At 32.6% G+C, this 21776-nt stretch overlaps 2 protein-coding genes across 3 annotated transcripts; both read right to left on the reverse strand.

The window, feature by feature from the left end:
- Positions 1–1788: 1788 nt before the first annotated feature.
- On the reverse strand, positions 1789–9230 carry LOC134256338 (uncharacterized). Of its 2 annotated transcripts, none has more exons than XR_009989706.1 (2): positions 3706–3833; positions 1789–2626 (listed from the first exon to the last, which is right to left on the reverse strand). XR_009989706.1 is itself a non-coding variant. In XM_062738986.1 (2 exons), the coding sequence occupies exons 1-2, from the start codon at positions 9181–9183 to the stop codon at positions 2246–2248; spliced, it is 384 nt and encodes a 127-aa protein (XP_062594970.1). In that variant the 5' UTR covers positions 9184–9230; the 3' UTR covers positions 1863–2245. The 2 variants fall into 2 exon arrangements, 1 of the variants encoding a protein (XP_062594970.1); XM_062738986.1 differs by lacking the exon at positions 3706–3833 and adding an exon at positions 9181–9230 and having other exon boundaries at positions 1863–2626.
- Positions 9231–12666: 3436 nt separating this feature from the next.
- LOC134256337 (uncharacterized) lies at positions 12667–15164 on the reverse strand. Its single transcript, XM_062738984.1, has 2 exons — positions 15140–15164; positions 12667–13953 (listed from the first exon to the last, which is right to left on the reverse strand). Exons 1-2 carry the CDS (start codon positions 15146–15148, stop codon positions 13564–13566), a joined length of 399 nt encoding a protein of 132 aa, XP_062594968.1. The 5' UTR covers positions 15149–15164; the 3' UTR covers positions 12667–13563.
- Between the last annotated feature and the right edge of the window lie 6612 nt (positions 15165–21776).

The raw sequence follows: 21776 nt of genomic DNA on the forward strand, positions 1-21776 counted from the left end.
TGTTTTCAGGTGGGAATATTTTTAACATTTTAATTATTTCCTGAGTGTTTATGACAAAGCATGGTAAGTTACATGTATGGTGAAAAAGCATAAACTTACTCGTACATTCACTTTTCTCGACGTTTTACACGTTTTCCTTGTGTACATTTAAAATGTTTTTAACATTGTACTAGTATTCAGCGCTCATAAAACCCATGATATTTTATAACTACATGTAGTTAATAAAAATAGAGAGGTTTAGTTACAAGTGACGTAACAACGTGTACGCGTAACATTGATGTACACGTTCTATTTGACGTCAACGTCACTAACATGATTTAGTTATACGTAAACGTGAACGTATGCAAATTTCGTGATTGAACAGTAAATTAATTGAACGGCATTGAACAGTAAATTAATTGAACGGCATTGTATTTATTATTTTTAATTTAGACAAACCAATGGTGAAATGGAATTTATACTTACTCTAGTCATAGATATCATTATAAACAATGAAAAATTATTATATGTATTGCCATCTCAATGCAGTGAATCGCTCTAAATATTTTGTCACCTAGTATCTCTACAGGATATTAAGCTTCACTTTAAAAATGGAAGCAATCATAAAAATTATTTAATTGATGATAAAAAAAAAAACGACCACATTTTGCACTTTTTGGAGGAGGAGGGGGGGGGGGTCCAAAAGAAAACCTTTTGAAAACGATAAAATGTGAAGGCTCAATCATTATAACGTCTAGACAGGAGACATGGAATAAAATTTAATACATAAATACATTGTTAAAACCAAAATCAGACACCGCCCCTTTTTGAAATACGCATCTGCTCTAGATCTTTACATCTGATAGTACAAAAGAAAAAAATAGTTAATGAAATACAATCTTAACATGCACTTGACGTTACACATAGGCCTACTACCTATAACTAATTAGGCGAGGGTTTATATTTTTTGTCATGTCACTAGTGCCTGTGGATGTTATATAATAGTTTGAAATATTTTATTATAAAAAAATAAAGAATATAGGGGTTTTAAAAAAGGTTTTAATAAAAATAACAGAAAGGGAAAAATCACCATGAAACTATAATTTTTTATTTGGTGCATTGGCGGACGGGGTCTTCTTCAAATGAATCCTGCGTACAAACTGTATCAAACATGCTGTTTGGTTTCAGTTTGAGTTTAACGTTTCATTGATAAAAATACTAATACTACGATGAAATCAAGACAAGTGTTCTTGTTTAATTGCACAAAAATTAATCAACTGCATCAAAAAATAAAGAATGTAATCCATAACTTTACCCGTTTACGTCGTACGTGTAGACAGTGTATTACACGTTCTAAACTTGTAGCTACACGTCGGATTTGACGTCATGACGTCGAAGACCTCAACAATTGATGACGTCATCCGTACAAGTTCGTCGCAAAACGTGTAACTAAACCTCTCTAATAAGCAATGTAGATGTACATGTAATGATAGTTTGTACACGCCATAGCTCATAACTTTTTTATTCCATGTGCTATATATTATCATGTAGTAAATTAAAAAAAAATCGCGATAAAAAGAATTATCTGGAATTAAACCAGTGGGCTCTCGCATGCTAAGCGAGAATCGTTCCACTTGACCTTTGATGAATTTAAATGGCAAAAGTACATCATACATCGAGAACTCATGGCATATAATGCAAAGTAGTTGACAAATAGCCTAAAGAAATATTCAGATTTTACACTTTTCTTGAAGTAACAATAGTTTTATAGTCACAAAAAAATTAAAGACGATGTTTTCTCTAGCTCCTTGTATTTACTAAAAAAAAAAGATATGCACTTTTGAATTTCACAGAAATACAAGAAAAATCAAAATACAGAAAGTTATTAAAGTCAGCAATTATTCATCAACAAAATAAAGAATTATGTATATATAATTTACTTATAAAATTTCACATGAACCATAAAAAATACACATTTTCAATTGCATGCATTGGCTTTTTTTAAAACATTGGTATAATAAAAGTTATAAAATTTACCTCTTCACAACCGAAGATGAAAAACGGATATATCAGAAAATATAGCAAATATAATATCACATTGCAATTCCCCAACAATAAAAAATACTTAGAAAACCTACATTTTTTTATATAGTTTTTTTTTTTACTAAAAATTATCTTTATCAAATCAATGTAATTCAAAAACAAAGAAGTCGTAGCTCATGTAAACTGAGTTCCTCTACAATATGTTCTACATATTTCTTCACTCTTATAGTTCTGTTATGCATTCTGGTCGAATTTTGCCGACAACTAAAACTTCCTCAGCCCATGACGCAAAATTTCTTCCTTTCTCGTTGTCTTTCTGAAAATATGCGTCCACGGTTTCTGGATCTGTCAAATCGATGATTTCAATAATCTCTGGGTCTCCTTCATCGATATCAATTTGTACAATCCTTATCGACGATGCCCACGTTTTAGCAACAAATCTTTGAATTGCTGATTCTGACTTGCAGCATGAAATAAATCGTGATTCAGATCCTCCAGATCCATAGGTCACGTGGTCTTCTACAGTGACGTGAGAAAGAGGGTCTTTCGGATAGAGGCCTACACTTGGATCTTCACCCGGTCTTAAAAGTCTGTACAGAACGACCTGTTACCAATAATTGAGAGTTTACAAAATACAACAAGATTTGTGAAACACTCATGCCCAGTCATGGCAGCTTATGCATCTTTTATAGAAAGAATGACAATGAAGTGTCTCTCTTTTTTATCAAAAATTAGAATAAGACGAGATATACAATGGCACTAAGTTAAAAGACCCTGTGAAGGTCTCAAGATCCCTCTCTACACTGCACACTAAAGAGTTCTGATTCTAAGGTATTTTTCTGCAGTTAGAGTAATCTGCCCTTAAATCTAACTTCTAAAAAATAGAAAATCACAAATATATTAATCGATTTGTAATTAATCCAAATATTCTTAACATTTTAAAAGACGAAGATAAATTAACTGAACGTGTTATTTACATTTATTTTCTCTACTGAAGTAATTAACAGTGATTTCTAGTCACTGACACTATGTTGTCTTTGAACATTTTTCCCGGTGGTAAATGCCACGCACCATATAGTGAAAATTAAATAAATAAGCACAATATTAAGTCCTTTGTACAATATAATTTATTTTTCTCAATGTCCAAAAAAAATTTGCACTTGTATAGAGAGGGTCCTTAAATTCTTTAATTCTATTTACTGATATAGAAAGAGTTACAGATAGAGATGAGTACCCCAGATATTATAGAAAGAATTTCTGCCAAGGAAAATATCGGTTCGATCGAAATGGAAAAAAGGAGATGTTTAATAAATACTATTCAAAAATATTTAGTGCAAAATTCATCTAATTGCAATTACATGTAGTGGTATAAGACATGTTGCACATAAGTAAAGCTACCCCAAGTGCTACGGGCATATGTACATACAGTAGAAAAATGGAACTCACAATATACACCCCTACATTTCAACCAGGGGTATAATAGAAATATGGTAAATGAAAAAAAACTATAACGATTGTTAATATGGCTTAGATGTTGAAAATTCACAAGCAAGCAATGTCTCATCCCACCCCTTTTTACGTTTTTCTATTATGTATCAAGTATATCCTGCCAATTCCAATAGATGATTAAAAGATCGAATTTTAGTACTAGCAATACAATTTATAATATGATTTAAAACTCACCATTTTCTTTCAGATGTTCTCAGACTAAAATTAAAATGAAATTTAGTTTCGTTTTTCTATTTCATTCGTGGAAATACTAAATTAGCATTGATTTTTATTATACGTAACAACTCGGAACAGTTCGGCCATTTCAGACGGTATGTGCTAATCTCGGGCATAGACTGGAGTTCCTGTCTCATTCGTACGAAACGACTGTATATCGAAGAGATCAGACAGGCAAGCCAGTCTAATCTCGGGCAAAGAGCAAAATTTAAAAATGAGTGAGTTAAAAAAAATTCAATTCCAGATTTAAAAATATTGCATTGAATAAATAAAATTTGATAACGTGTCATTTTTCGTAAAAACAGTACGACATTTTTTCGTTGTAATTTTAGATACAGATTTTAGCCAATCAAAATCTTCGTGCTGGATCAGCACATACCGTTTCATGGTTTAGTCGGACTTTCCAATCGGCGGGCAGAGTTTTGACGCTGTTTACGGATTTAAATGAAAACAGAGAGATGCGTGCCATATATGGTTGTGTAGGTAGATTATCGTTGAAGACACTGGTAATAAAAAGTTTGCCAGTGCATTTCATCTGAAAGTGTAAATGAGTGCGTTTCTGAGGAGGGGGTACTGAGTGTAATTCGGAGTTGGATACCTTGTGTTATTATTATTATTATGTATTGGTTAAAAATGTATTACCGAAACAAGTGCCTGTGGACCTAAGGTAGGGTTCTCGTCAGGTTGTAAAAATCTGTAATACATTTCCTATAGGACGGATTGGATGATTAAGATATTTTATGAAACACTACGCACACATTTCACAATTGATGCTTACAAAAATGCAAAAGTTAAACCACTTGAAATGTTCCAATCTTTCAACAGAAATATCATTTATAATTTCATCGATGCATATTGTAATTCATCCTTAATAGAAGTGATATTTTAAGATTTACATACCAATATTCTCTCAAGAAAAGTCTAAAAGAAAGTATTTTCTAAAAATAGAAATGCATCCCATCATCAACATTAACCAGAAATGTTAAACAAACATTCTCCAAATTCTTGACACTCACAATTAATTTTTGAAATTTCTTATTGATGATATCCCAGATAGCATGACTATGTTGGGCCAACATATGTAAAAGGTTGTATGGTTGGCGTTGGGGGAACAACCTTGGGCCAACATTGGACCAATGTTACCAAGTCAACCTTCTTGACCATGACAAAATTCCTATGTTGGCCCAACGTTGGTCCAACGTAAGCAACTTCCATTCAGTTTAGTTCCCAAGGAAGGAAGGACCCTGGTGTTGGTCCAACGTTGGACCAATGTTTATAATACACCCTTAAAGAAAAGTGTATTTACAAGTTGGTAGTAGTATGTTGGCCCAACGTTGGCCCGAAGTTTGTAATACACCCTTAAAGAATGTGTCTTATCAAGTTGGTAGTAATATGTTGGCCCAACGTTGGCCCATTGTTAGTAATACACCCTTAAAGAAAATGTCGTATCAAGTTGGTAGTATTATGTTGGCCCAACGTTGGCCCATTGTTTGTAATACACCCTTTAAGAAAGTGCCTTATCAAGTTCAAGTAGTATGTTGGCCCAACGTTAGCCCGATGTTTCTAATACACCCTTAAAGAAAATGTCTTATCAAGTTGATAGTATTATGTTGGTCCAACGTTGGCCCATTGTTTCTAATACACCTTTAAAGAACGTGTCCTATCAAGTTGGTAGTAGTATGTTGGCTCAACATTGGCACAATGTTTGTAATACACACAAGTGTTATTTTGTTTAGGTGTTTAAAAGATGGGATATTTATATAGGGCCAACGTAGGCCCATTTATTATACTGCCAATTAATTGATGGTGTCAAGCATAAACACAATTCAAAAAATAGAATAAAACACTCTTTGGTGCTGTGATCACCTAAGTGCAAAGTTAAAATGTTGAAAATATCATATCTAAACAAGAGCAGTCATCCAATGATAAGCATGGACATAGAAAGTATGATCAGAATGTGCCAACGTTGTCCCAACGTAAAGCTCAGCAGCTAATTATAAAATTGTATATTTATATTTATTTGTAATAAACCAGATAGCAGAACATCGTTGGCCCAATCTTACATTATGGTTGTATTATCTATGTTGGGTTACCTTTATTGGGCCAACAATGGCCCAACATGGAATATCGATAGCTGGTTATGTATAATGGTGCGCTAATGTTAGGCTAACTGTTCGCATTATATCATAAAATTATTATCATGAGAGAAAATATTTGTTTGGGGATTGGCATCGGCCCAACGTTGGCCCAATATACCATGAAGCTGACTGAGCATCATGGGAAGACAACAACCGGGCTACTTGTATATATCCGCGCCATTTTTAATCTGACACGAGCGAGCGTAATGAGACTGATACCTTGCATATCTGCAACCACTTTGTAAGTATTTATAATATGTTTGCCTCGGCACAGCTGAATTAATGTTTAGTTTTTAAACAATATCATGTACAAATCTGCGCAAAGCAGACACGGGGAAGTGCAGAGGCCAGGTGCTGTTGGGTCAACACTGTACCCCAGATGGCATGATAACATTGGGCCAACGTTTGGCCAATGTAATCGGTTACATCGGGCCAATGTTGGCAAATGACATTGACCCAATTTAAGTTTGCTCATCGGCCCAATGTTGGCCCGATGTGTTGGGCCAACGTTGGCCCAGTGTAGAGTGTTATTTCTACAGATATTGGCCCAACGTCGCGCCAACATTGGCTCGATAAATGCGACATTGTTTGACCAACGTCAATAGGAACATTGGGCCGATGTTGGCAAATGACGTGGGTCCAGTGTCATTTTGCTTCTAGGCCCAAAGTTGGCCCGATATTTGGACCAACATTGGGCCAATGTGTATAAACATTTAATTGTTACAAATCTGTATACTGTGAAATCACTAATTTTCGTGAGGGTTTAATTTTCGTTGTTTTCGTGGTATGAAGAGACCCACGAATTTATGTCCACCATGAAATGTAAATTTCCATATGCACAACTACTTATAAGTTCTTCACCCAAGAAATCAAATCCCCATGAACCAGCATTTTTTCCTCAAACCACGAAAATTTGACCCCACGAAAATGTGTGATTTTACAGTATTAACAAATCTGATCGTCTCTACAATCAAAAATAAATCTACAACCAATCCTACTTGAAAGTACAAGCTAGCTAAAATGAATTTACAAGGCTTGTTAAAATTCTTATAATTTATCAAAACAAAATAAATTATCAGTGATGAAATGTTTTGTTTTTATACAAGAAAAATAAAGTATAAAATAACAAATGTGTTTTGATACAGTTAAAACAATAAATAATTTGCCCCTTATTTAGATTGAAATGTGTGACTAGTAAAATACATTTCCGAAGTCTACCACTTAATTTACTTATATACACTTAACGTCGGGCACATGATCAAACATTTTGAAAATGTTGAACTTGTTGAAGTTAAAACTAAATTTATTCAGTACTAAACATAAATTGGGTTCTTTCAATTAAAATTTGTTCAGTGTAACGAATTTTCTATACATGTATTTTATATGGGGCAACATTGAATCAAAATCGTTGTGATGATGATGATGATCAAGCGTAGAAATGTTATGCATAAATGCCTTCATCATGCAAGCTAATCACTTAATCACACCATGAAACAAAAAAGACGGTTATTCCTTAATTGACAACTTAAACATATAGTGATATACTTGTAAATTTAATCGTATGTTTACTCTTTACTGAGAAAAGTAACAAATGTATTAAGTACCAAATACTACAATTTTAGTGCTACTAGAGATTCTAAAAAGACATTCAGAACACAATCAAAGAATGGCTAAGGTATGCCAAGGACAGGGATGGGGGAAGAAGAAACGGACAGAGAAGAAAAGAAGGGGGAGGAGGAGACTCGGGAGAGAGAAGAGAAGACTTAGGAGAGGGATCAGATGGAAAGTGGCAGTGTCTAGCTTTTTTCTGTTATATACTGTGACAAACCTGTAGTTCTATCGTTTTTTGTGTCTGTTTGTCGGTTACAAACACGATGCAGATACCAGAAACATTTTTTGTGTAAGTAAACAAAATGACGGGATTCATTGTAGTATTATTTTAAGAACAGGGGGGCATTGTTTATTTGTTGGACCTGCTTATTGATACCAGCAATTTACTGAACTTGTGCATAAATTTACATCAGAGAGGGAGTATACAGTCATGTAACCCTACATGTATCGCTTGAAGTGAGCATCAACTTTTATTTCTTTATTAATGTTTTCTTCATGCACTGAGCAATAAAATACTAGTATGTTATAATTTAATTTTATATTTTGATTTCTTTTTCCTCAGTTTTTTAATTAATGCTATGAGATATATATTGAGAATATGTATTAAACTATTAATCTAGCATATATAGCTAGTATTAAAGGGCTTTTACCATTAAACTGTACTACAAAACTAGTATAACCTTAATATATGTATTTGTTTGTCAATTTTGAGGACGAATGGTCAACCAGTGAAGAGCAAATGAGTTGTCATGATGGAGAGCCAATAAGATACAAACCAACGTTGGCCCAAAAATGACGTTTGCCTGATATTGAAAGAATAAGTGGCCCAACAATGGCTCAATAATATCCGTTCGTTGGTCCAGCAATAAGCCAACAAGTTGGTCTGATTAAGGGCCGATGAGCAAATTACCGTTGGCCCAACATTAAGTGCTTACAATGGCCCAAATGTACAAAAATGACGTTTGCCCAACATTGAAAAAATACATTGGCCCGACAGTGGCCCAATATTAACTGTTACATTGGCCCAACAATAAGCCAACAAGTTGGTTTGATTAAGGGCCGATGAGCAAATTACCGTTGGCCCAACATTAACTGCTTACAATGGCCCAATTGTACAAAAATGACGTTTGCCCAATATTGAAATAATACATTAGCCCAACAGTGGCCCAATATTAACTGTTACATTGGCCCAACAATAAGCCAACAAGTTGGTTTGATTAAGGGCCGATGAGCAAATTACCGATGGTCCAATGTTGAATGCAAACGGTGGCCCAACATAAGGAGCATTGTTGGCCCAACAAAGGTCCAATAACATCCTGCTATCTGGGATGAAATATTTGTAACTGTACAATGTGCTTAGATCTTTCCTGATTTAAAAAATACACACACAAAAGTACGAAATACAAATAAATCTTAAGTTATGGTCTTTTTCTTTTTCTATTAAACTTTTCTACAAGTGTAATTATACTAAATTCTCATCGTTTCTCAATCCATGTCATTTGTAATGACATTTGCTTGACGAATTTTTTTACAGGAGGGGACAAAGTTTATAATGATTTCTTCGTTCACATAAAAAACATGTCCATTTTCTTCTTTTGTCATTGATTCTTCATTATAAGATAAATAAAATAAAGCATATTTCAATAGTGATAAAGTGATTAATATTTGAATTGATATAACTCACCATTTTTATTCAACTGCGTTTGGTTACTGTTAGCGGCTGAATAACTTCTATTTAAAATAGAAATAAGTCTTTACCTATCCTTCTATTTTTAGAATTGGGGAATTTCAATTTAATATGGCGCTTATCTTAGAGATGGGTCATAAAGCGAAACAAAGAGTAGTTTTTTTCTTCAGAAAATAAATAAATGTCGAACTGCTGAAGAAAACTTAGAATAATGTGAGACAGGAAAAAGAGGGGTTCATATATAACACGTACATTGCTTTAAAAAAAACAGCAAAGAAATCTTAACTTATGGCCCTGTCTTTTTTTATTAAACTCTTTTACAAATTCAATTATATTAAACTCTCATCGTTCGTTTCTCAATCACCGTCATTCATAATGACATTTCCTTGACGAAGTTGTTTGTAAAGGCAGGAAGGAAAATAGCGTTTTTAATATGAACCCCAACTATATGATAAATTGTTGTCTTCTTTTCTTTGATGAAATGATTTTTTGTTTCTCTTTCATTTTGAATTCGAGGAAAATGCGTCAGGCAAGGCATTCCACTGTTTAACTGTTGATCACTTGATGTAATGCAACTTTCCTTGTATAATTTAGTTCTAATTGGAGGAAATTTAATTCTATATCATTAGTTCTGAGGTTAACGGAAGGATTTGATGGACGATAAGGTTCGATCAAATTATACAAATATTGTATATACAAAATGCTCCACCAAAGGCAAAATTTTGATTAATGTCCAAATAATTTCACATTGAATTTTACATTGAAGTCTTTGGGCAGTGCATGCTTTTATAAGATATTGTAAAAAGTAATTTGAATTTCTTATAAATCTCTTGGTGAAAATATGCATAAACTCTCTCTTTATTAAAGTATAACATAAAATGAATTATTTACCGCAGAAATTTTGAGAAATCAAAAATTTTCTTATTTTGATTAAGGGCAGATAACTCTTCAAAATCTTTCAATGTGCAAAGTGACGTTCTCCTTACCTTGTGAATTTGGTTCATGTCACTTATATCGTTATCTAGTAATCCGTTTTTAAGTAGTTTAAAATTATTTAAATTCGTTCAAAATCCCTTCATTATACATCGAATACCTTAATTAAGCTTTCTACAAGTTCAATTATACTTAAATAGCGTCTTTTCTCAATCCATGTCTTTGTAATAACATTTCTTCGACCAATGAATTTGATTGTTTGTAAAGGCCTGAGGGGGAGAAGGTGATATGAGTCCCAACTACAGTTTGACTATATTTTTTTAATGTCGAAAATTCCTAAAATAGGATAATAAATTATAAACACACCTCATCATACTTGTTTAGCCGCGTAAACACTGTTTCTGAAATTAAATACAAGAAAATTTTGGCTTCGTTTTCATTTTGTCATTAGTGTAAAATGTCTTTTTTGAAAAGGTTTGGAGAGAAAATATTCAACCAATCTATTTGTTTTAAAAATTACATGTTTATATCATTATTATCCATCAAAACTGGATGAATGACATATCTATTTAATACAGGTACATTTTACAACACACATACCGTAAATCTGGAAATTTTTGCTGTAGATAAATTTTTAGCAAATTTGCGAGTTCATTGCATTCGCAAAAATATTTTTCTTAAAAATAAATTACCAATAAGAAAATGTAAACAAAGCAGTGGAAATTCGCAAAATTTTGAAACGTAAAAATTAATCAACACCATTTTGACCCGAATTCGCAAAATAAAATCGACGTAAAAATTTCCAGATTTACGGTATAAATTTCTATAAAGCATTATAACTTGTAAATTACCTTAAGAATACACTAATTGACTCTTAGTACAAATGGATTAATCATGAATATTTCTTTCTTTTAATTTTCATCAACACCAGGTACCTCTTCATAATTAAAATAAACATAATATGATAAAAAAAAAAACATCCATTCCTACTTACATACAGCTGTCTTTTAGCGCAGCAATTCTTCTACAGCTTCTGCGCATGTCTGAATATCTTCTCGTCGATCTATTTTTTATTTGTTCTTTGTGCTTGCAAAACAGTTATCGTGCAGAATTTATAATCTTTATAAGATTACATTATTTGTTGTAAAGCTTTACCACCTTCAACAGGTTGTTTTTATAGTGGGATGTACCAAGCTCTTCTCAGGCTACATAAACATGATAAAGGCTTTCGGAAGAGGTTTCTATGACTGTTACTATGTAGATACATAAAACGTTTATATTAAATGAAATTGAAACCTGTTTCTAGGTTAACCTCTAGGATTCAATGGGACTATATCAGTAATGCATTTTCTTGCATTGACAATTTAATCTATATTCAATTTTATCATTTTAATACCCGAAATAAAAAGATAAAAAAGAATAGTACTCAATCATCATTGTTGTTCCCAGCTTCCACTGAAAGTGTTGATATTAATTTCGGTTTGTCTGTCAGTCTTTCTAGCTGCCTGTCTTTAACTCTCATTTCCGCAAGATAGCTTGAGAAGCCTTTGAGAGTTTGCAATAAATTATACATACCAAACCCCTATGGCCTAAAGAAGACCCCATTGAATATTGATTTTTAATGGTCAAAAGTCTACGTCATCGAATTATTAATTCTTTCTATTTTAACACTCTCATTTCCTATTGATATCTCGAAAAGCATTTGAGCTTTGCAGTGCAATTTTATTCTACAAATACCCATGTCCTAAGGAAATTCCGATACCTATTGATTGTTTAGAAAAGACTAAATTAGACACCCAATATGTTATGCAAAAGTTCTTTTAAAAAAATAAGCAATGTATAATGTTATTTCGTTTTTCATTTTTCATTCGTGGATTAAATATTTGTTAAGGAAATGAAAATAAAAAGTATCAAATTTTTTATTGAGTTTATTATATATTTATTAATGGTTTGGTATTCAATACATAACCCAAATATTAATTGATCCACCTGAATATTATTACAAATTTTCCACTGACAAGATAATAATCTGTGTCCCCGCCTAAGGATAAAGAATGCACATTTTCAATTGCATGCATTGGGTTTTTTTTTCAACATTTTTATAATAAGTTATAAAAGTTGCTTCCTTACAAACAAGATGAATAAACTATAAATCAGAGAATATAATAAAGTTAAAATCACATTGCAATTCACCAACAATAAAAATACTAAGAAAAACATACAAGTATATATTATAATAGCTTTTAGCTAAGAATTCTTTTTATCAAATCAATGTGATGTAAACTGAGTTTCTCTTTAATATGTTCTACATTTATCTTCACTGGTATAGTTTTAATATGCATTCTGGTCGAATTGTGCTGACAACTAAAACCTCCTCGGCCCCTGACACAAAATTTCTTCCTCTCTCGTTGTCTTTCTCAAAATATGTGTCCACGGTTTCCGGATCTGTCAGATCGATGATTTCAATAATCCCTGGGTCTCCTTCATTAATATCAATTTGTACAATCCTTATCAGAAATGTGCACGTATAAGCAACAAATCTTCGAATTGCTGAATATGACTAGCAGCACGAAATAATTCGTGATTCAGATCCTCCAGACCCATAATTCACGTGATCTTCTACACTGACGTTAGAAAATGGGTGTTTCGCAAAGAGGCCTTCATTCAGATCTTCGTCCAGTCTTAAAAGTCTGGACAGAACCACCTGTTACCAATAATTCAGAGTTTACAAAATACAAAATTTGATTTTGAATTCGAGGAAAATGCGTCAGGCAAGGCATTCCACTGTTTTACTGTTGATGTAAGGAAACCTTCCTTGTATAATATAATTTAGTTCTAATTGGAGGAAATCTAATTCTGCATCATTAGTTCTGAGGTTAAAGGAAGGATTTCGTGGACGATAAGGTTCGATCAAATTATACAAATATTGAGGAGTTGGATCTTAATCCAGTAATAATTATACCCGTTTCAATTTGAAAATGTTCTCAAAGATTTTTATATTAATTTCAATGTTAAAGTTCCTTCATAAAACAATATAGCATTGCACAAAGCATTTACGTACATCAAAGTTTAATAAGAACACTAGCTAAATAGTATAAGGACTAAAATTAACATTGCACGTGCGTTAGTTATTAATTTATTAAAATGATATTTATTTCAACATGCATGTACATGTATTTTATTACAATGACCATTTAATCATCAGTATTTTGAACATTATACAAAGTATTATTTTAAATGACAATAATCATTATTTCCAGTCGTTTAAAACGTTTACACTGTGTCATAATAAATTGCGTCATAATTGTTTTGTCACTTGCAAAAACTAAATACAAAATTTAATGATTATTTCATAATTAAGTTACAACACATTGCAAATCGAAACATGACAAAAAGTATGGCAAATCTTCTATAACGTTAGTGCCAAATATTGCATGTAAGTCGGCTTTATAAGGGTAAAACCATGATGTTGGAAATGCAATCTGGAGGAACGTGGTCCAGGATCAACACCTCCTGAAAACGATTGACATTATTTATTGCTCTTTGGTTGTGTGGGAAATAAAGGAGTTGATTATTTGGATCCGTCAAATCTATTGTTTGGATTGTTGGATATTTTATGGTTGTCTGTACAATCCTTTTTGGACTTGTATACGTATTAGCAGCAAAATCTCTGACTGCATCCCATGTCTTGCAACAGGAAATGTATCGCGAAGCGTATCCCGCTTGTGATCTATTAGTCACATGATCTTCGACACTGATGACGTCAGAAAATTGGTTTTTCGCAAAGAGGCCTAAAGTAGGATCCTCATCAGGTCGCAATAATCTGTAAAACATTTCCTAAAGGAAAGATTGGACATAATTAAGAGATTTTATTCAACATTATATAGACATTTCACAATGAATGCTTACAAAAGCTGAAAAATTTATAGAAATTGAAATGTTCCAATCCAAAGGAAATTATAATTAACAAAGACTTATTGTAGTTTATCTGTTGAATAAGATTGATATTTTCACATATATCGAGAAAATTCTCAAAGAAAATACTTTCTGAAAATAGCTATAGCAAGAGTTCGTAAAAGATCACAATATCAACCAAATGAAACAAACATTTCTTCAAATTCTTAACACTCACAGTTAATTTTTGATTTCCTAATTGATAATATGAAATATTTATAACTGCACAATGTGCTTAGGACTTTTCTGAGTTAAAAAAATCAGAACATTAAAGAAGTTAGAAAACTGCGAGAGGATCTACATGATAGGAATGAAGTTCTGAGCTCAATAAAGTTGACTATGGTATGACTTGATTTCTATACATTCTCACTTTCTTACATTATCTTCATGCATCAGAGTATAGAATTTTTAAAGGTTGAAGTCATTGATGCCCTTTACGAAGCTCTTTGGACATTGTTGAAGGAATAATCAGATGTAAATTTTAAAAACTAATCCTGCATTGCAGAACTATAGTTCCGGAAACTCATTGAATCTGGATAAATGCCTTTATGTTCTTGACACTGAAATTCTTAATAAACTGCATCTAAATCCAATGATAAAATACAGAATACAACAATTGTACAGAGATTTTGAAAGTTTACCAGTTAATGTTTCTGCTAATGTCCAAATTGAGATTGATAAATGTTTAAAACCAATATGGAAAACTGGGATACGTATATGGAATTACGAGAGAGAGAGAGAGAGGATGTTTTATTTTCAATAGATGTCAATTGCAAACTAACAACTAAGCTGGATGAACATTATGAATTCATATTTTCTCTAACTAAATTAGTTATTCTTAATCACCTGTATATGGTGTTTTTGTCTCTATACTTAATTTTCATGCGGGACCATATTCTTTATTTTTAATTTTTCTACCGGGTCAAACTACTAACAAATAAGTTAGTTTAACATAATTTCAATAATGTAGTTTTCAATAGGGATTTCCCATTTTCTAAGATCCTTATGAAAGAAGAAATTATTGTCATAATATAATTTTTTAACCAGATCTCTAATATTAAATACTCACCGTTGTCATTTAGCTGGCGTAAATAACACAAATTCTGAAAATGAAATGGGAATGTTCCTTTCTGGAAAAAAAAGAAGCATCTTGGTTTCTTTTTTATTTTCGTTCTCAGATGAGAGTTTCAGTTTTGTTTTCATGTGTTTTGCTATAAAATTAAAATAGCGATTTTTTTTACATACATATATACAACATGTATATATATATCATCATTAACTAATTTTATTTCTTCATATAAATAGATATAATTAAATTTTGGTAAATAAATCAATGCCGGAAACACGTGTATATATTTTTGTTTGTTTTTGTTAATTTAAGGAACTGTTGTTTCAATAAACATCAGGTTTTCATGTTTTTTCATTGTTTTCCTTAATACTGTTTCTCCTCTCTTCTCCTCTTTTGCACTTGTTTCTGTTCTTAAAATTTTTGTTTTGTGTTTCTCAAAGCTCTCTCTTTTCCCTCTGTATTATTGCTGAGCTTGTGAGAAGCCGTTGAGGTCGCCTTTTAGGCTTTTCCCGACGATTAAACAGCTGGAGAAAAAAGGTTGTATAAAGAGGCAGTGTAAGAACTTAAATGTCTTCATGTTCTGCAAGCTCCAATAAACCAAGCATCTTATGAGATACATGCCTCGCAAGGATGAAGAGTTCGGGACGTTCGTCCTGCATTTGGGAAGAAATACATCAATTATACAACATTGCCCAACTCCTTATCCATCTATGGACAGTCATCGAAAGTCAACATTATATTTTCTGGGACTTCCGTTGTGTTGTATCTAAAAGACGACTTTTTTTGGTTTTGCCTTCGACGACTGGCATGAATGGCATCTCTTCGCCAGAAGCATTTACATTAGCCAAAACTGTAATGGTGCTGCGGTTAGTGCTCATTCGACCCACAATGTACTCCAGTACTAGTCTACATTAACATGGGAATGTTCTGATTGCTTTCGTCGGCGTTCCAAATTTTCTTATGTGTGTGTGTTTTTATTTTGTTCTTTTTAATCATGCTATGGATACATGTACTTCAATGTGTATGAGGTGAATGTAACATTAAATACCCATAACATTTAATGGCAAAAGTACAGCATAGTAAAGAGCTCACATCATATAATGAGCAAGAAACTTTTCAAATTGAAAAACTCGCAGCAAACAATGCAATCCTACCTTATTTTCTTGAAATAACCATTACACTTAATTAATACAAAATGGCAACATAATGAAGAAACAAAAGCATATATTTGTAATATGACCTGATCATTATGAAATAATTATGAAATAATCACAGCACATAATGAAAAACTATGCACCTCAACACCTCAACATAATGAGGACCTTTCCCATAAGGAGTATATACAGCATAGTGTTTACTAAGTTTTACACGAGTTTTACGCTTTCAAAAGTTTTTTTTAATCCAAAGTTATCATACAGTTTCTAAACGTCAATCTTAATATACGTGTACTTTTATTTAAAAGAGGTTACTATGTTTGAATTGTTTAATCAGTCATATACTGTTTTGGTTTTTTTTGAATGGTTGAATGAACTTGCTTTTTTTATTATCACTTTTAATTTGACTATCAACAAAAAAAAATAATGAAATGATTTTCATTTAAAGGCTTCGTTGAAGCATCTATATTTTGTGATGTAAATATTCGAAACAATTTAACAATCATTTTTATTTCATTGAAGCAAACTATAAGCGTGTGTCAATTTCAATACTTCTCAACCAATCTTTTTTCCTGGATATCCGATGAACAGATTTATAAAGCATGAAGTAAATGCAAAATGAGGAATTGTTTAAAAGTGAATTAATATACCTGTATCAGTTATTTCTATCATGATATATCGATAAATACCGGTGTAAATTACACATTAACGTAAATATGTTCCATTCTTACAACCATTTCAATGCTATTCTAATGGTACTATAATATCCAACATACATGTAAGTTTTTAATACAATCTTTTTAATAAAAAAAAATTCAACTAAATTCGAGAAATCTAAAATGAAGAGCTACAAAATACAAGTACATGTTGTTGGATATGAATTCCATAAATATTGTTTAAAGTTTATACTATCAGTGAAATTGCAAAAAATTCATAGTCACAATAAAACAAAAAAAAATATGTTCTTTCAGCTCAAAGTATTTCAAAAACGTATAACAGAAATACAATTATAATAAAAATGCATGAAAAGGATAAAATCAGTAATAACTCGTCAACATAATAAAGTAATGATGTATACAGTGTAGAGTTAACAATAAGAAAATATCACATTGAATATAAAAATGTGTGAAATGTAATAACCTACATGTATATACTAGTATTAGAAAATATAATAAAGTTAAACACAATTTTATTTCACTAACAAAAATATTAAAAACATATTAAACATATTATCTTTATACGAGTTTTTATCAAATAAAATTAATGTGATTCCTAAACAAAGCTGGTCAAGTAAATTGTGGGAAAATAAAACCGATATATCACTTTATTCCCAAATTTCTAAAATACACTCTGGAGGAATTCTACCGACAACTAAAACTTCTTCGGCCCAGGAGGCAAAATTTCTGCCTCTGTCGTTGTCCTTCCCAAAATATACGTCCACGATTTTTTGATCTGTCAGATCAATAATTTCACTGATCCCTGAATCTTGTTCATCGATAACAATTTGAACAATCCTTATCGGGGAAGTCCAGGTGTTAGCCACGAATCTTTCAATAGCTGAATGTGATTTACAACACGAAATAAATCGTGAAGCAGGTCCTCGGGATCCATGTGTCACGTGATCTTCTACAGTTACGTCAGAAGAAGGGTTTTTCGCAGAGAGGCCTTTACTGGGATCTTCGTTGGGTCGTAACAATCTGTACAGAACCACCTGCTAAACATGCATTGAGGAAAAATTACAGTATACCATTGGCATTTGTTTTGCAATCGAGAATAAATTTCATCATCTGTCCTTGACCTTATAGTTTGGTCCGCTTTTTTAAAAAAACTTTAACCTTGGGCTTAACTATGAACAACTTGGCTAGTTTTTCATATTTATATAATTTTATATTCTTTGTGACAAGACATTTCTTTGGGTACTAACAGATTTTGATCTCTTGATCTGAAAGTGTGACTTGCATTTGAGAAACTACAGTATACTGGGGGTACCATACAGGGATATCAGCGTTTCACAAACACATAATGTTTCTAAGCAGTAATGGGGACTGTAATTGCTCTTTGAAATACATGTTTTCTTGTCCCTCATTTTAATACAATGTTATGTTAAAATGCTACAATAAAGACACATCTATCATTACAGTATATAACAGGGGGATTTTAGATGTTTGGATGGACAACTTTTTAAGGAATATTTCATATTATGTGCACTTATCTTTTTCTTTACTTAATATAGTCACGGATTATGTTCTAAATGGATAAATAAAATTGATAAAAGACTCCCAATTAAAAAAAAATGATTGTGTTAAACATAATATATTATACCTTACCATAGAAAAAAGAATGCATTTTTAATTTTAGTGTCATATTTTTAAATGATAATTAAACATTGGATGTTATAAGTTTGTTTGAACACATGTTACGAATTGTTCATCCAAGTCACTTTTAAATTCGCCATGTTATGTGTAGACATGAAACCAGATTTTTTCAAGAGTCAAAATATTTGAATGACATCCCCACAAGGCAATAACGGCTCTATAGCGCCGACCCATGCTAGCCATCAGTCGTGCAAGGCTAGCCTGCGGGATCTGCTGCCATTCCTCCTGCAACGCTGCCTGAAGTCCTGTCAAGTTTGGGGAAGTGTCGGAGAAGCTGAAATGCGTCGTTAGAAAATGCCCTATGCATGTTCAATTGGGTTAAGATTTGGAGAACAACTTGGCCAATTAAGACGCTTAATTGTTTCACTTACAAATTATTCGTTTACGATACGGACTCTATGAGTATCTACGGTGTGTCTAACAATAATAGGATTAAGAATCTCATCCCGGTATTTCAAACCTACCAGGTAGCCTTCAATAATCTGGATATTAGTTTTGCCTGCCAAATTTATCACAGAACTTCCATTTAATCTGTCATGTTAAGAAATGAAAAAATTGCATATCTTAATTTTCCTCTTTGCTCTCCAAACAGGTTTTTTGCCATTGAAGTCAAAACAATGTGGGGACTCGTCTGAGAAGAGACCAGGAACGCCAATGACGTTATTATTTTGTTAGCATTTTGTTGCCCTTGTAGTCGATTTCTGCAATACTCTAATTTTAATACAGGATGTACGACTGGTCGCTAAACCTTGAGAGATTTGCTTCATGAAGTCTGTTTCGAAATGTTTGAGTAGAAATCCGTCTACCCTTCGTTCTCTGAAGCTCAGTATTAAGCTAAAGCCCTTTGGAAGCCGTGCCCGTTTGCAACATTGGGCAAGTAAGGGTCCTCGTGGACTGTCTTACACCTTGGACGTCTCGAATTAACCCTTCATTGACAATTTCATGCCTGTAAATTTTATTTCCATAAAGGTTTACTACTTTCTGCAACATGGCGTTGCGTTTTGCCAGCTTCTAGAGTCCCTATTGTCCTGGAACATTCGTCCATGCTCATATGCCTCGTCATAGTGTCTTATCATCAGTTCTGGCCAGATATATTGAAACTTTCTTGTGTTCACTAAAGATACTTCTAAGTATGCTCCCATTTTTTCACTTACTTTTTTAACACGACGTACATTCTTAAGCAATTTGCCGCAAAACTCATCAAACACGTGTTACTCAAGTATAACATCGTGTGAATGACACATTTTTAAACTGACATCTTATTGTCACATAAATTCAGGAGTGGAAATATCTTTTTATGTTAAAATGTGATCCCTTATTATTTTTTTTCCAATTTGCTGTATATTTGTTGATAGGCCTGATATCCAAAATTCACAAATTTCGACAGCTCAATCACCAGAATAAATTAGGAGCAAAGTCTTCTCCCTCTTTTATGATATATTAGTGTTCGTTCACATTGAATAAATTCAAACACTCCCATCTTTGGCGGATCTTTAGAGAGTGTTTGGGGTTCTCCTAGAATTGTCAGAATTTTCAATTACCTGGAAACCCTTCATCAAAAGGAAACATGATTTCTTCTTCAAAATGGGATGAGATTATCGACTAAGGAAATGCCCAAACCACTAATTAAGTTCTTTCAAATGACACCAAGTTCAATGACCATTTGACCTTGACCTATATGCTGAAATAGCTTTTTTCGAACTCTGTTGCCACCAGGCGCATAGTGTTTCACAAATACATCTTGTTTTAAGGCTCCATTTGTTACAGTTGATAGGATCTCGCGTAAAAAAAAATTGAATCGCGTCCGCCAAAAGATCCATTATTAAAGACATTAAGATATTGAATTTTAATTCTTGTCATATTAATAATATTTGAAATATGGAGAGACAGAGCTCATTATCTTTATTTAACTTTACATAAAAAGATTTCTAAAAATTGGGGGATATTTAATTTTATTTCCATTTTTTTCTTTATGGAAATTATTGGACTGTTTAATTTTTGTGTATATTGTGACTACCGTATTTGGTTCATTTTCAACACAGGGTATCTGTCTTATTTTCGCAGTAAAAACGTTCCAAGACAATGGACTATTTGTGAACAAACATCACTTTTGTTAACTTACATTGTCTAATATAATGTTATGAATATTTTAATCTTACATACATTGTGTTATTAATTGTGAATAACCATTTTTTCTTTCTTACTTTTAAGGGCAGATATCACTCTAATGACAAAAAACTACCCTACAAATAGAGCTATTTCGTGTTCAGTGTTTAGAGATTCCTTTAACAATTAAACTTTGGCAATTATATTCTTTCAATTCTACTTTTGTCGACTTTCCCGTTTCTGCGTCATGTTTCTGATTTGCTTAGACGTTGCTACCTTCTACAATGCAAGCAATGTTGTTTGTTTTTTGTCACCCGCTTTTGAAAAGTGGGGGAAATCACGTTCAGTCTGTCTGTATTTCTGTCTGTAAAAGTGTTACACTTTCATGTCCGCGCCCTATCTCAAGAAGTTTTTGAACTTTTAGAAGTTTTTGAACTTTTGCAATGGAATTTACTACAGCAACTCCATATGACCTAAAGAAGACGCCTAACGTTATGGTCATCAATTCACATATTCTCTCTGTTTTAACACCGTTCGATACTTCAGAAGCGTTTGTAGCTTTCATAGTGAAATTTTTTACTACGACTTCCTATGGCTTTTTATTTTGAGGTCAAAAGGTCAAAGTCGTATAAATTCACACATTCTGTGTTCGTGTAAAACTTTCATTTCCGGGCGAAACTAGTATCTCAACACAGATTTTAATCTTTTGCGATGATACATACATTGTTTTATTACTCTATATTGCCCCGTTTGCCCACCATGAAGTGACCCCTCCCCTTGTTCACGCTTGCTTTTCTTTTTTTTCCTTATTTAGCAGGCTTGTCAGCATGGTCTTCTATATCATGCCCTCATGAATAAATTTCTATCCACTTACCTTAATCGGTAGACAGTCCGGAGAATGATGGCCATTTTCTCTATCACTGCTAGTGTACATCTTGTTCATGTTTAATCAGAGCCCGTGGCGGTCAGCTTTATATATTACTTCAGAAGATGGTAATTGAG

Source organism: Saccostrea cucullata, unplaced genomic scaffold (assembly GCF_032062105.1).
Source record: "Saccostrea cucullata isolate Sc308-1 unplaced genomic scaffold, CSIRO_AGI_Scuc_v1 ctg5298, whole genome shotgun sequence".
In the NCBI taxonomy this organism is placed as follows: domain Eukaryota; kingdom Metazoa; phylum Mollusca; class Bivalvia; order Ostreida; family Ostreidae; genus Saccostrea; species Saccostrea cuccullata.